This window comes from Aquarana catesbeiana, linkage group LG01 (assembly GCF_042186555.1).
Source record: "Aquarana catesbeiana isolate 2022-GZ linkage group LG01, ASM4218655v1, whole genome shotgun sequence".
NCBI classification, from domain to species: Eukaryota; Metazoa; Chordata; class Amphibia; order Anura; family Ranidae; genus Aquarana; species Aquarana catesbeiana.
Genome location: NC_133324.1, coordinates 289,664,434 through 289,677,003, shown reverse-complemented (window position 1 = coordinate 289,677,003; position 12,570 = coordinate 289,664,434). Strand labels below are relative to the sequence as shown.

Sequence of the window (12,570 nt, the reverse complement as noted above, 5' to 3'; positions counted from 1 at the left end):
TACCTGCAAACAAATCCATCACTGTCCCCTGTGCAGGCCACGTTCATCTTCGCCCCTCTTCCTTCCGGGGCCATGGACTCCGGCCAGTCTGTGTGCCGCGTGACGTCGCATGCGCGTGGGAGCCGTCAGTCACGGCACACGCTGGGGGTAGAAACAGCAAGGTGGTCTGTTTCTTCACAGCACACACGCCGATGACGACATTGGCAGACTATACGTGAAATATCCCCTAAACGGCACATGTTTAGGAGATATTTCCACTACCTATAGGTAAGCCTTATTCTAGGCTTACCTATAGATAAGGATGTGCTCCAGCGTGTTCGCACAGCCCACGTGCAGAGCCCGCCAGGAGGTTGAAACTGTGCTGCGCTAATCACAGGCAGTGAGACATTGTCCCGATGCGCGGCTGCGGAGATCGGGAAATGTCTCACTGCCTGTGATTAGCGCCGTGCTGACTTCCAGGCGGGCTCTGCACGTGGGCTGTGCGAAGACGCTGGAGCTCATCCTTATCTATAGACAAAAGTAAGACAAAAGGGTTTACAACCACTTTAAAAAAAAAGTGGTATTGGTGCAACCCTAGAGAGTATCATTAAAAAAAAAACAGATGATCATTAGTCTGATATTCTCATCGTGTGTAGGAGATCCCATAATATCAGATTTATAAAAACCTGCACATTGGGAGGGGGTGTTTAAACCACAGGTTTTGGTAGGTGGGGGTGATCTAACTGGACCTCAAGGTAGGTTCCTGGGAAAGCTCAGGATTCCACAATGTGTGACAACAGGGCACTCCAGTACCACATTCCTATAGGATTTGGGATCTTCAGTTTTCTGTGACCCCATTATGTACAAAAATGATCCAGAAGATAAGGTGTCATCTTAGGATTTTCCACATTGTTTTTTTCTGAGCACTTTTTTATTCAAAGATGGCTGCAGGACCTTCCTTTTCCATGCTGAGCCAGCCAGCCAGCCCACATTTCTTAGAACTGACCCTCCTCTAATCAACCGAAGAGCAGGCCTTTGTGTGTCCGCCCCCTCAGGACAAACAAGCCCAGGTGGCCAGACTGGTTCCCAGCCGCCGACCACAGTCTTTGTGCCATTCTTCTTCTTCTTCTTCCTCCTCCTCCTCAGTCGCACTCCCGCAGACACCTCCCACAATAACGCGCGCCTTCGACACCACTTCCGCTCTCAGTTACATCCGGTGCTCTCCCGCCGTGCTCTGCGCGGCCGGTCACAGGAAGCGTAAGGATGTCTAGCTGGGAGCGTGAGAGCGGACGGAGCTCCGGGGATGGGCGGATCTACGTGGGGAATCTGCCGTCCGATGTGCGGGAAAAGGAGCTGGAGGAGCTCTTCCACCGATACGGCCGGATCCGCACCATCGAGTTAAAGAATCGTGGCGGTGCCGCCGCTCCGTTCGCCTTCATCAGCTTCCAGGACCCGAGGTGAGAGGGGGGAGCGGAGCGGCGGTCTGTGTGTAGGATCGGGGGGCGGTAGGGCCGGTTGTTTGGGATGAAGGGCGCACATGGAGAGTTTGTAGTCGGGGATGGCGGGAGAGGCGGTGGGGGGAGGGGACTCCCTCCCATGTGGTTCTCTATGACTTAGCTCTGCCTTTTTCTCCCAGGGATGCGGAAGATGCCGTGTTCGGGCGGAACGGATATGAGTTCGGATCTTGTCGGTTACGGGTGGAGTTCCCGCGATCTAACAGAGGGCCCGGGGGCGGTTATGGCGGACCTCGAGGAAGGAACGGCCCCCCATCCCGGAGATCAGAGTACCGGGTCCTTGTATCAGGTAGGTGCTGTGTATATGTGATAGGCTGGGAGCGAACCCTCTGATTACAGCTGTCCAATCAATGGACGATCACTGATCAGATCCGTGTCTTCATCACACAAAGGAGCTGGGCCACAACCATGGCAGGCCGATCACACCTCCATCTCACTCTAATCCTACCGTCTACAGATCTATCCTTCCACAGATAACGCTGTACAGTATGGGAGACACATTGCAGGATTTATTCCCCACCTCTTCTATGTACAATTCTATGTATGGGGCCTACACACAGGTCACATCCCATAGTAGTCAATGGCACTGATTATGTATACAGCTCAAGATGTGTAAGTGCTGCCTTTTTGGCTATAATGGTACAGATCTCATTGTGTAGTTTTACATTATTATTATACAAGGTTTATATGGCACCCAACAGTTTGTGCAGCACTTTATAACACAAAGGCAGATAGTACAGGATACATTTACAATTAACCTGTGTCCAGAGTAAAGCATTAAAGTATAAAAGTCCAGCCTAAAACTCCACAGAAAACAAAGGGGTAAAGGAGACGTGATTTCATCACCTCTTCTTCTCTATTTGAAGATGAATGTCTCCACAATGCCCTTAGATACAGAGGCCGATGAGGGTTTGTCCAAAGTGCTTTTACAGTTTGATTAAAGTATAAGTTACATAGTTAGTCTGGTTGAAAGGCACAAGTCCATCCAGTTCAACCATAAAAATAAATCTCATACAATCCCATACACAGTGGATCCAGAGGAAGGCAAAACAAAAACCCAGCAAAGCATGGTCCAGTTTGCTACAGTAGGGGAAAAAAAATCCCCCAATCCCCCCCCCCCAGAAGCAATCAGATTTTTCCCTGGATCAACTTTACCTGTAAGTCTAGAGCAGTGTTTCTCAACTCCAGTCCTCAAGGCGCCCCAACAGGTCATGTTTTCAGGATTTCCCTCAGATGAAATGGCTGTGGTAATTACTAAGGCAAAGAAACTGATCAAATCACCTGTGCAAAATAGTGGAAATCCTGAAAACATGACCTGTTGGTGCGCCTTGAGGACTGGAGTTGAGAAACACTGGTCTAGAGTAATGTTTGTTACCCCAACACTCCTAACATGTACTTGTATGAGAAAGTATTCTGTTGTCTTTTATTGCTTCCTTTGCGTGAAATCCCTGGTGTTCCTGCCTGTCCCTCTGCTTTCCTAATAAAAACTGACCACACTAAGCAGGAGAGCACAGCATGGTCAGTTCTCTAGCCATGCTGGAAACTCGGTGTACTCTTCCCCAATTATTATTATACAGGATTTATATTGCGCAGCGCTTTACAACATGAGGGCAGATAGTACAGTTACAATACAGGAGGAATCAGATAATCCAATTTGTCCTGACACGCCTCCTCTGCACAGCCATTCACTGGGAAGCTCTGTGTGCTGTTGCTTTTCCCCCCAGCTCTTATGCAGCTGAGAACAGAGGGAATGTGATCACTTATAAAAGACAAAAACGTTTTTTTGATTTTTTTTGTTTTTGTTTTTTTATCTATACAAAAATGTTTTGCCTTTCATTTCTATTTTAAACTGGGTTGTTTTACAATCGCTCTGAACCTGCTCCGACCCCTATTCAAAGCCCTATACTAGCTATCCTGTAAAGCAGTGTTTCTCAAACATTTTTTTTTTCTTGCGGCGCACCAAAAAGATCTAAAAAAAATTTCACGGTACACCTGAAAAGACTTAACAATTTTTGTGGTGAAGAACTTAATTATTTTTATATTTAATTTTAAATTGAATGTGAAGGATGTGCCTGCTTTCCAGAGCAAATCAGATTGAAGCGAGGTTCCAAAGTCGATAAACAAATGGAATGGTCTCTATTATAATATAATTAGAGTGATCATGTTCTCCCGAGATCTTGCACAGGTCTCGCATTACAAAAGGAACTAATGAATGACAAATTGCATTTTTATATGTTACTTTTTTAACTTTTGCAACATTGATTTACCATTTAACTTTTTTTCAATATGTTCAAGGGTTTAAAACACTAGCAATTTTAAATATTGTTTAAAACTCTCCCACGGGATGCAGTTTGAGAACCACTGCTGAAGTATGGGTGCTCAACCTGTGGCCCTTCAGCTGTTTGCAAACTACAATTTCCATCATGCCTCTGCTTTTGGGAGTCATGCTTGTAACTATCCGCTTTGACATGCCCCATGGGACTTTTAGTTCTGCAACAGCTGGAGGGCCAAGGTTCAGCACCCATACTGTAAAGAAAGATGTATATACTTAATCTAAAGCAGTCCAGTCACATGATCTCCCCAGCAGCCAGCTTTAGTGCAGAGGAGGAAGCAGTGACAACAGCTCCAGTGCCTGGGCGGTGATGTCACCCATAGACTATGGGATATCCGCTGTCCCTCTCCCCTGAACTTGGCACTGGAAGCTGATCACGTGACCGGGCCCAGAGCCTAAAGTTTAAAAAAAACAAAAACGATCACCGGTTCCCAGCCGAAGCGGCGCCGTTTTTTTTTTTAATGCAGAGGCCGGGCGTGACGTCATAACATCGTGCCTGGTCTCTGAACAATCATAGAGACTTCGGCGTCCATCTGGTCCGCCGGAAATCTCTATGATCACCATCCGGGGCTGGCGAATCCTGTGTCCGACTCACCGATGGAAGCGGTGAGTCGGTACAAGCACCGGGGGGGGGGGGAGGATGTCCCCTCCCGCCGCCCGTAAGAATGATCAAGCAGCAGAACAGCCGCTATGATCATTCTTATGGTGTAGGGAATCGCCGGATGAAAAAGCCGATATCTGAATGATGTCTGTAGCTACAGGCATCATTCAGATATAGCCCCGCAAAGTCGAGGACGCCCTCCGGGCGCGAAGTGGTTAACAAAGCTCTCATTCACTTCTGTATCTAAAGGCATTGTGAAGACATTCATTTTCACAAGAGGCAATTAAATCACATCTCCTTTACCCATTTGTTTTCTGTGGAGAACAGAATTTTGGCAGTCTGGCTGTACTCTCACAACAGGCAATGTTGGGGCTCATGTATATGGACATATTGGGTCATATTTTACCACCTAGGAACCACAGGTGTTGCATACAGCCTCCTGTATGAATGAGTTGCATGATACAGCTGTATGTAGGTATATGCAACTCCAAGCTTAGACATAGGTGCACTTTCAGACATAAAGAACCTGAACACAAGAGAAAGCGGTTACCTATAGAGACTAAATTGGCATCAAGGGGTTAATAGTACAAAAATAGCTTTATTGAAAATCTGTAAAAATTACTTAATTTGAATATTCCTACATCCATCACCACATAAAAAAGACAATTTTGTCACTGACAAACATATAACAACCCCCGCCCCTCTACAGGATGTCAGGATTGGGCCACAAACATGGTGGATAGGGTCTGGAAGTGGATCAGGTGCATTTTCTTGTGTTCAGATTCTTTATCTTTGCACTAACCCCTTTTCTGTAGGTCATTTTTGGTTACAAGAGACTGCGCACACTGTGTAGGCGTGTCACAGGGTTATTTATACTTCCCTCCTTAAGTTACACTTTAAGACATCTGCCCCTAGGCAAGGACAGTCTGCATGCAGGGCCTTACATCTGCACCAATGTTTACACTTGGACCTTCATACACACACATATATATATATATATATATATATATATATATATATATATATATATATATATATATACACACACACACACACACGTTGCTGTACACAACACCTGTAGCTTCAGTCGGTATACTTTATATTCCCCAATATGTCCGTGTGCATGAGGCCAACTGAACCCCGAGCCTGTCATCTTTGTTGCAAATAAATTATTTCACATTGCATGCAGTGAGGGGGGTCAGCAAGAGCTTGTTTGAAAGCTCTTAACGTTTGTTAAGTGGTTGTAAACCTTCCCTAGTGACTTTAACTATAGGCAAGCCTAGAACAAGGCTTACCTATAGGTAGTGGAAGTATCTCCTAAACGTGCACCGTTTAGGAGATATTTCACTTATAGTGCGCCGATGATATAATCGGCGAATGCGCTGTGAAGAAACGGCCCTCCGTGCCGTTTCTTCCCTCAGCGTGTGCCGTTACTGATGGGTCACGCGGCTCCGGCCAGTCAGAGCCTGAGTCCGCGGCCCTGGAAGGAAGAGTGGCGAAGATGGATGCAGCCTGCACGGGGGACATCGATGGATTCGTTTGCAGGTAAGTGTCACATAATGGGCTAGTATGCGATGCATACTGGTCCATTATGCTTTTAATTTGCAGGGAGCAAAAGAGGAAGTAAAACCCATCAGGGTTTATTTCCTCTTTAAAAAAATATGCAGCACTAGGAGCACTGTATGAACTGTTATTCTTTAAAGTGGTTTTAAAGGCAGGTGTTTTTTACTTATTATTCCAGTTGCTCCCCCGACACATACACAAATTATGTATCAATCCAGCACTGTGCCCATCTGCAGATATTCTCCCCCCCCCCCCCCCCCCCACAGGGTGGGCTGAGAGAAGTGGGAGCTATTGGCATATGCCACTGTCAGTCAAATCCTGTGAGGAGGAGGGGAGGGGCCGAGCCTGGCTGTGTGTGTGTCTGTCTATGGACACACACAGCCGCATGTGTGCCCCCATGGAAAGTGGGAAGAGGAGTTTTGGGGCTGCTCTGTGCAAGGGTACTGCACAGGTAGATATAAAATCTTTATTTTAATTCAGAAAAAAAACTTTACAACCACTTTAACTAGACAAAAAATGCAAAGTGTGAGTTGTACCTAAGGAGTTGCGATAGGAGAGTGCTTAGGTTGCAGCAAATTTCTGATTAAATCTTTCCCACTATCTCTTGTAAAGTAGAGGCTTATATTTACGTGCATTGTTTTTCTCCATGCTGCTAAAATGCAAGACTGCAGATTCCCATTTAGGCTAGGTTCACATATGTTCGGGTGCAGTTTGCAGTCCAGTGCGGTTTTGTTCACCGGTTCAGGTGCAAATTTTTACTTGATTTAGACCCAAAATTGCACAGGACCCTTTTCAGAAACAGACCGCGGCTGCCCCGGACATGTGTGAACTGGGACTATTGAAAGCCGGTCTGATTCACGTGATGCAAGTCTGATGTGGTTATAAACACATCTGAGTTGCATATCTATGGACCAAACTTTAATAGTGTAGTATGGATGACCATTCTGAGGCCATGTGACCAGTTTTGCTCTGTTTCTTTGGCTACAGTGAGGCCTATTGAGATTCATTCACATTACAGGCTCAGCAGGTTTTGCATTCGAAAGCATGTCTTTGAGTAGCACTGCATTCAAATACAATAAGTCTGAATGTCAGAGTGGTCAAATGGCCTTGCCCATCCCCCCCCCCATATGACAGGTCTACTTTACAAATGAGTCCTATAATACTGTGAATGTAGAGTTTACTTGGGAATTAAAGACCAGCTTTTTTTATAATCTATATTCTAGGTCTTCCACCATCAGGGAGCTGGCAGGATTTGAAGGATCATATGAGAGAAGCTGGAGATGTCTGTTATGCTGATGTACACAAAGATGGAATGGGAATAGTGGAATTTATACGAAAAGAAGACATGGAATACGCTTTGAGGAAACTGGATGACACTAAATTTCGGTCTCATGAAGTAAGCAGTGGCTGCATTACCACAGAATGAAACCAATGCATGCAGTTGATCGTGCATAACCTTATTTTTCTCTTTTAGGGTGAAACTTCTTATATTCGTGTCTGTGCAGAAAGAAATGCCAGTTACTCGCGATCCAGATCTCGCTCCCGTTCCCGTTCTAGAGGTCGTGATTCTCCTTATCAAAGTCGTCGCTCTCCTCGTTATGCCTCCCCCTTCCGACAGTACTGAGCTGCCACACCAGGGACACTTTCTATAAAATCAAATCTGAAGACCATCTGCTCTTACATTCCACAACTGATGGAGTTCATTATCTTTTATACCATTATTTCTGCCCCTACTTTTTTTTCTTTTTAATTTTTTTTTTTTTCTTTTTTAAAGGAAAGTGTGATCTTTGCATCAGATGTACTTGTTTTCTTTTATGTTTTGTCATCTTTTAAAAGGCAACAGACGGTATTGTGCCTGATCTGATGTTCTTTGCATAAGTGTGCAGTGACAGTGAATGATAGCTCTATGGGGTATATAAAAACAAAAATGTGGAATGTTGTGGCACCGGGGCAAACATAAGGGAAGGTACATGTTTGTCCTTTATATATAGACCTTTCCCCCCCTCAATTTGTTAGAACGATATTATTTGAAATAACTTTTAATCCTCAATCAAGTTTGTATGTGTGTTTTTTTTTTTTCCTTTTTATTATGAAAGTGTTTCAGTTAAAGTAAACATCTGTAGCTGTCCTAATAAAACAGTGAGATTTCCAAAAGGTGTATTCTTTGCCTGTTTTCCCCTTTAGTCCACGTTTGCAAATTCTATGTCATCTCCTTTGGAGGATACGTAATTATTTTCCTTCTGTGGTAAGGGAATATTTCCTGTTGGTATAACAGACATTAGTGTGTGTAGAATATATACTGTCGTTTTTTTGTTTTAATATGAGCATTTTGCCAATCAAGTTTTTTTTTTTTTTTTTTTTTAAATACCTGGAGGAGCTACAAAATAATCTTCAACTACTGAGCTGGCGTTCTGAAGTAGAATTTCTGAGCAACTGCCAGATGTAACCGTATCACTTCTTATATACAATGCCCTACAGGAAGAAAACAAGATGTTCATTATGTACAGGAACCAACTTTCAATCCAATCGAGCTGTTGATGCTTACCTGTCCTCTAACACAGAGGCGAGTGGCTCTATGCCATCGGTGTTCACACTGTGGAGCTGATTTGCAAAATTAATTGCACTCTGCAGGCGCTGTACTCCCTCTTGATTACGAAAGTCTACAAGGGCTAACCTCTCTAGATGATCGATGACCTCTGGAGTGACATGGCAGGCCTGGTAATTGCACAAAAAATAGTTATGAAAATATTTCTTGGAATTACCGAGTTGTGAAAATGGATTGCCAGAACTGCTTGGATACCAGCTTATGTGACATATGGATGGATAACGCACAATAACTTCAAAAGCAAGTTGGTGCAGTAAATTGAGACTTTGGTCATGTATAATGATAACTGCAAAATGCAAAAAGCACAAACTGTGGGAAGACAGCATATTAGTGTTTTCTTGACGTGAAGCTAGTTTTGTGGGGGACGAGACACCTTTCTATAATTGACTATATGTACTGCAAGGATTTTTGGGAAAAGCTAATTCATACTTTTGTAAATATATCAAGGAAATATTAAATGCAAGTGGAATCCTCTGCCTAGTATGGTTAGACTATCAGTAGGGAAAATTTTAGCCTTAAATTATGCAGATACCCCTTAAAATGAAAAGCTAACTGCTGTAAACCTAAGGACAGTAGGCCTTAAAATGATTGTAAAGCTTTATTTTTAAACCACATACATGTCATATTTGCCTGCTCAGTGCAATAGTTTTGCACAGCACAGCCTGGATCCTCCTCTTCTCAGGTCCCCTGTCAGCTCTTCTGGCTCCTCCCCCTAGCTCTGCTCACAGGTTTTGACTGACAACAGCAGGAGCCAATGGTCCTCGCTGCTCTCAGCAAAGCCTGTTAGAACAGGGAGAGAAGAGCTGCTGCGGGCGTGCACTGGGCTAAGATCAGGTTTGGGGCGGTGTTTTACCTTACTCAAGAGAATGCAAAATCTTTTACTTTTTTTTTTTTTTTTTTTTTTTTTTTTTTAAGAACCGCTTTAAAAGAGATGTGCAGGGTATAAAAAAAAAAATCATACTTTTCCTAGCTGTCACCTCTAAGACCAATGATCACTAGTTCTGGGTCTTAGAGGTGAGAATTGGGTAGTGGCTGTCAGTCATCAGCCCCCTGCTCTGCCCCTCCAGCACTGGACTGTGGAGGGGTAGGAGCAGCTGGCTCAGTATCTCAGCAGCGGGTTGAGAGACTAAGACAGCTGCCTGTCAGGTATTTGGGTGAATCCTTTGACATTAAAGTTGAGATTCCTGCAGTCTGAGTGACATCAGCCGACACACTTTAGCCTGCTGTTGGCTGAATACAGGTCATAGGAGTGCAGAACAAAGTGTACCCACAGGAGAAGTATGGCCAACAGAGCTTTCGCCCAACTTCTCCTTTAAAGTGGAACTCCTGATTAAAAAAAAAAAATACCCGACAGGCTTTTCTTTATTTTATATATGACCAGGTACTGTATAGATGTTTCTCCCTGCCTGAATGTTTTTCTGTGAATGTAAACTATGTTGTACATGTTGGGGAGTTGGCCATATTGTGCTAATATGCTGCATATCCTGAACTAGCACATTATGACAAAAGCTAATGGGAACCCAAAATTTTAAGTTTCCTCTGGTGGTTTAGATCTACTTTAAAGCCCAAACTTTCAGTGGGAAATGTCCAGATGCAGCAAAACAGAAGATGTTACTATACAGGATTTATACAGTGCCAACAGTTTGTTTAGTGCTTTACAACGTTAGGGCAAACAGTACAATTACAATACAGGGTCCTTCTCATTAGAACCTACAATTTAAACGTAGAAAGTAGCTAAAGCCTTTCCCCTGCCAGTATATTGAAGAGAAGGACTCTGTGGAAGAATGGTCTTTCTGCAGAGTTGGAGCGCATGACTTCTGCAGGGAGACTGCTGCTTCAGAGAAAAAGGGTCCTTTTCCACAGAGGAAAAGTTTTTCTATTTAGGCCGTAGTTTACTTTCCAAATAAAACAAACCATAAGACTTTCTACACCAGGGATCTTCAAACTACGGCCTGTTGCTGAACTACACATCCCATGAGGCATTGTAAAACTGACATTCACAGACATGACTAGTCATGATGGGAATTGTAGTTCCTGAACAACTGGAGGGCTGTAGTTTGAGGACCCCTGCTCTACACCTTTTCTTTTATTTGAATATTTTTGGCTGATTTTAACTGAAAGTTCAGTTGAACTTAGTTCTGCTTTTGATACAATTCTATGGAAAATACATTGCTATAAAAAGGAAATTGTAATGTTTGTTTTAGTATACACACTCACAGCTGGCTGTAGATTCAAACTAAAAGGTAATTTTAAAGCTAAACACACTTGTATGAGGCCAGTATTGTAATCCAGACACCTCTGCCACACAGTACAGAGCATAATCCTACTTGCTGAATGGACTGTGTAGTCATGTCTCTTCTTTCTAATATCAGCACATGTGTACTGTGACACTTGCTTGAAAAAACTCCAGGTGCTTGTGCACAAAGGTTTACATGAGGCTACCAAGAAAAATTCAAGCACTTGCACTAGTTTGAATTTAAAGCTGTTCTAAATAGGCTCAGATTTCTTTTCTTAAAATAAACATGTTATTTACATGCGCAGTGACCTCTTGTGTGTCTGCACCCATAGCAAGTGCTTGCTATGGTGGTAGATGTGTGGGCTCGCTCCTGAGCTAGGCTATGTGTGTCCATAGACACACACACACACAGTATGGCCCAGTCCCACCCCTCCTCACAGGATTTAACTGATAGCAACAGGAGCCAATGGCTCTCATTGCTGCCTCTGCCTTGTGGGGAGAGAATAAAGAGAGCAGTGTGGGCACTCGGGCTCGGTTCACATTGGTGCGATGCGGGAAACCCTGAGAATTCCCGCATCGCACCTGACTCGCAGGCAGTTCACACTGATTATGCAAAACACTGGGAGTGTCAATACAAAGTTAATGACACCCTCAGATTGGTTCACATATTGCAGTGCGAACTGTCTATTCAGATAGGAATTGGATGGCAAGGGTGTGAACACCCATGCCATCCGATTCTGATACCGCCAAAACAAAAAGGGTCCTGCACGACTTTGGTCCGAATGTGATGCAAATTCAGCCATACAATCTATGGCTGAATTCACATTGCATGCAAATTGCACAGCAGTGCGGCACAAATCACATGCAATTCAATTCCTGTCCGAATTGATAGTTCACACTGCGATATGCGAACCAATCTGGGGGTATCATTACCTTTGTGTTGACACTCCCAGCGGTTCGCATAGGGCAGTTCACACTGCCTGTGAGCCAGGTGCGATGCGGGAACCCACAGTGGATTCACAGGGTTTCCCGTATCACTCCAATGCGAACCGAGCCTCAATGAGGTTGGATGAGAAGCAGTTTAATTGTAAACTGTGTAAGGGGTTCTTTACGGTTAAAGCAGTAAGGATGTGAAACTCCCCGTGCACAGATGAAGGTGTCAGCGGGGAGCATTGGCAATTCAAAAAACTTAGATGGGCATCCTAGGAAAGGAAATATATGGGAAATAGTTGTCTTAAAGTGATTCTAAAGGATTTTTTTTTTTAAATAACAAACATGTTAGGCCTCATGCACACTAGAAGTTATAAAAAAAATTTAAAAAAATAAAATAAAAGCCAGTAATGTTAGCTGTGAAGTTTATCAGCGGTTTTTTTTTTTTTTTTTTTTTAGCAAAACTATACTCCCATTAAAGCTTATGGCTCAAAAATGCTGAATTGCAGTGTTTCTCGTTTTTCAGCTTTTCTTAGGTTTAGAACATTTTTACAGCTGAAAAATTCCTCTCAAAACCCACTAGTTCTGGGTTTTATTTTTTTTATTTAGAAAACGCCCCTGCCAAAAACTGCCACTAACAGCCTATGTGTGCACAGACACATAGCATAACAGCTCCACCCTTTGGGCACCTTCTGCTAACGTTGTGTTTTGTGAGCATTGATACTAAGCATGCGTGTTTGTACTTTGGTGTGACGGACTTGTGTACACACGATACGAAAATCTGACAACAGACCGTTGTTAGCCTGCCAT

At 43.7% G+C, this 12,570-nt stretch overlaps 2 protein-coding genes across 2 annotated transcripts in view; one reads left to right on the top strand and one right to left on the bottom strand.

The window, feature by feature from the left end:
* Positions 1 to 1,157: 1,157 nt before the first annotated feature.
* Positions 1,158 to 8,143, top strand: SRSF9 (serine and arginine rich splicing factor 9). Its single transcript, XM_073629296.1, has 4 exons — positions 1,158 to 1,436; positions 1,616 to 1,782; positions 7,213 to 7,385; positions 7,464 to 8,143. Exons 1-4 carry the CDS (start codon positions 1,243 to 1,245, stop codon positions 7,611 to 7,613), a joined length of 684 nt encoding a protein of 227 aa, XP_073485397.1. The 5' UTR covers positions 1,158 to 1,242; the 3' UTR covers positions 7,614 to 8,143.
* The window catches only part of GATC (glutamyl-tRNA amidotransferase subunit C), an 8,016-nt gene continuing 3,500 nt past the window's right edge, over positions 8,055 to 12,570 (bottom strand). Inside the window, exons 3-5 of the mRNA XM_073629297.1 lie at positions 8,535 to 8,704; positions 8,358 to 8,461; positions 8,055 to 8,249 (exon numbers count right to left, since the gene is read on the bottom strand). Of these exons, the coding sequence (XP_073485398.1) occupies positions 8,170 to 8,249; positions 8,358 to 8,461; positions 8,535 to 8,704 (354 nt within the window). The 3' untranslated portion in view covers positions 8,055 to 8,169. The remainder of the gene's footprint in view (positions 8,250 to 8,357; positions 8,462 to 8,534; positions 8,705 to 12,570) is intronic.

What these genes read in the sequence shown, in the direction of transcription:
- SRSF9 (XM_073629296.1), top strand. Translation starts at nt 1,243, where the DNA reads ATGTCTAGCTGGGAGCGTGAGAGCGGACGGAGCTCCGGGGATGGGCGG. An exon ending in ATCAGCTTCCAGGACCCGAG is followed by an intron (nt 1,437 to 1,615) that starts GTGAGAGGGGGG and finishes TTTTTCTCCCAG; the next exon opens with GGATGCGGAAGATGCCGTGT. An exon ending in GTACCGGGTCCTTGTATCAG is followed by an intron (nt 1,783 to 7,212) that starts GTAGGTGCTGTG and finishes TCTATATTCTAG; the next exon opens with GTCTTCCACCATCAGGGAGC.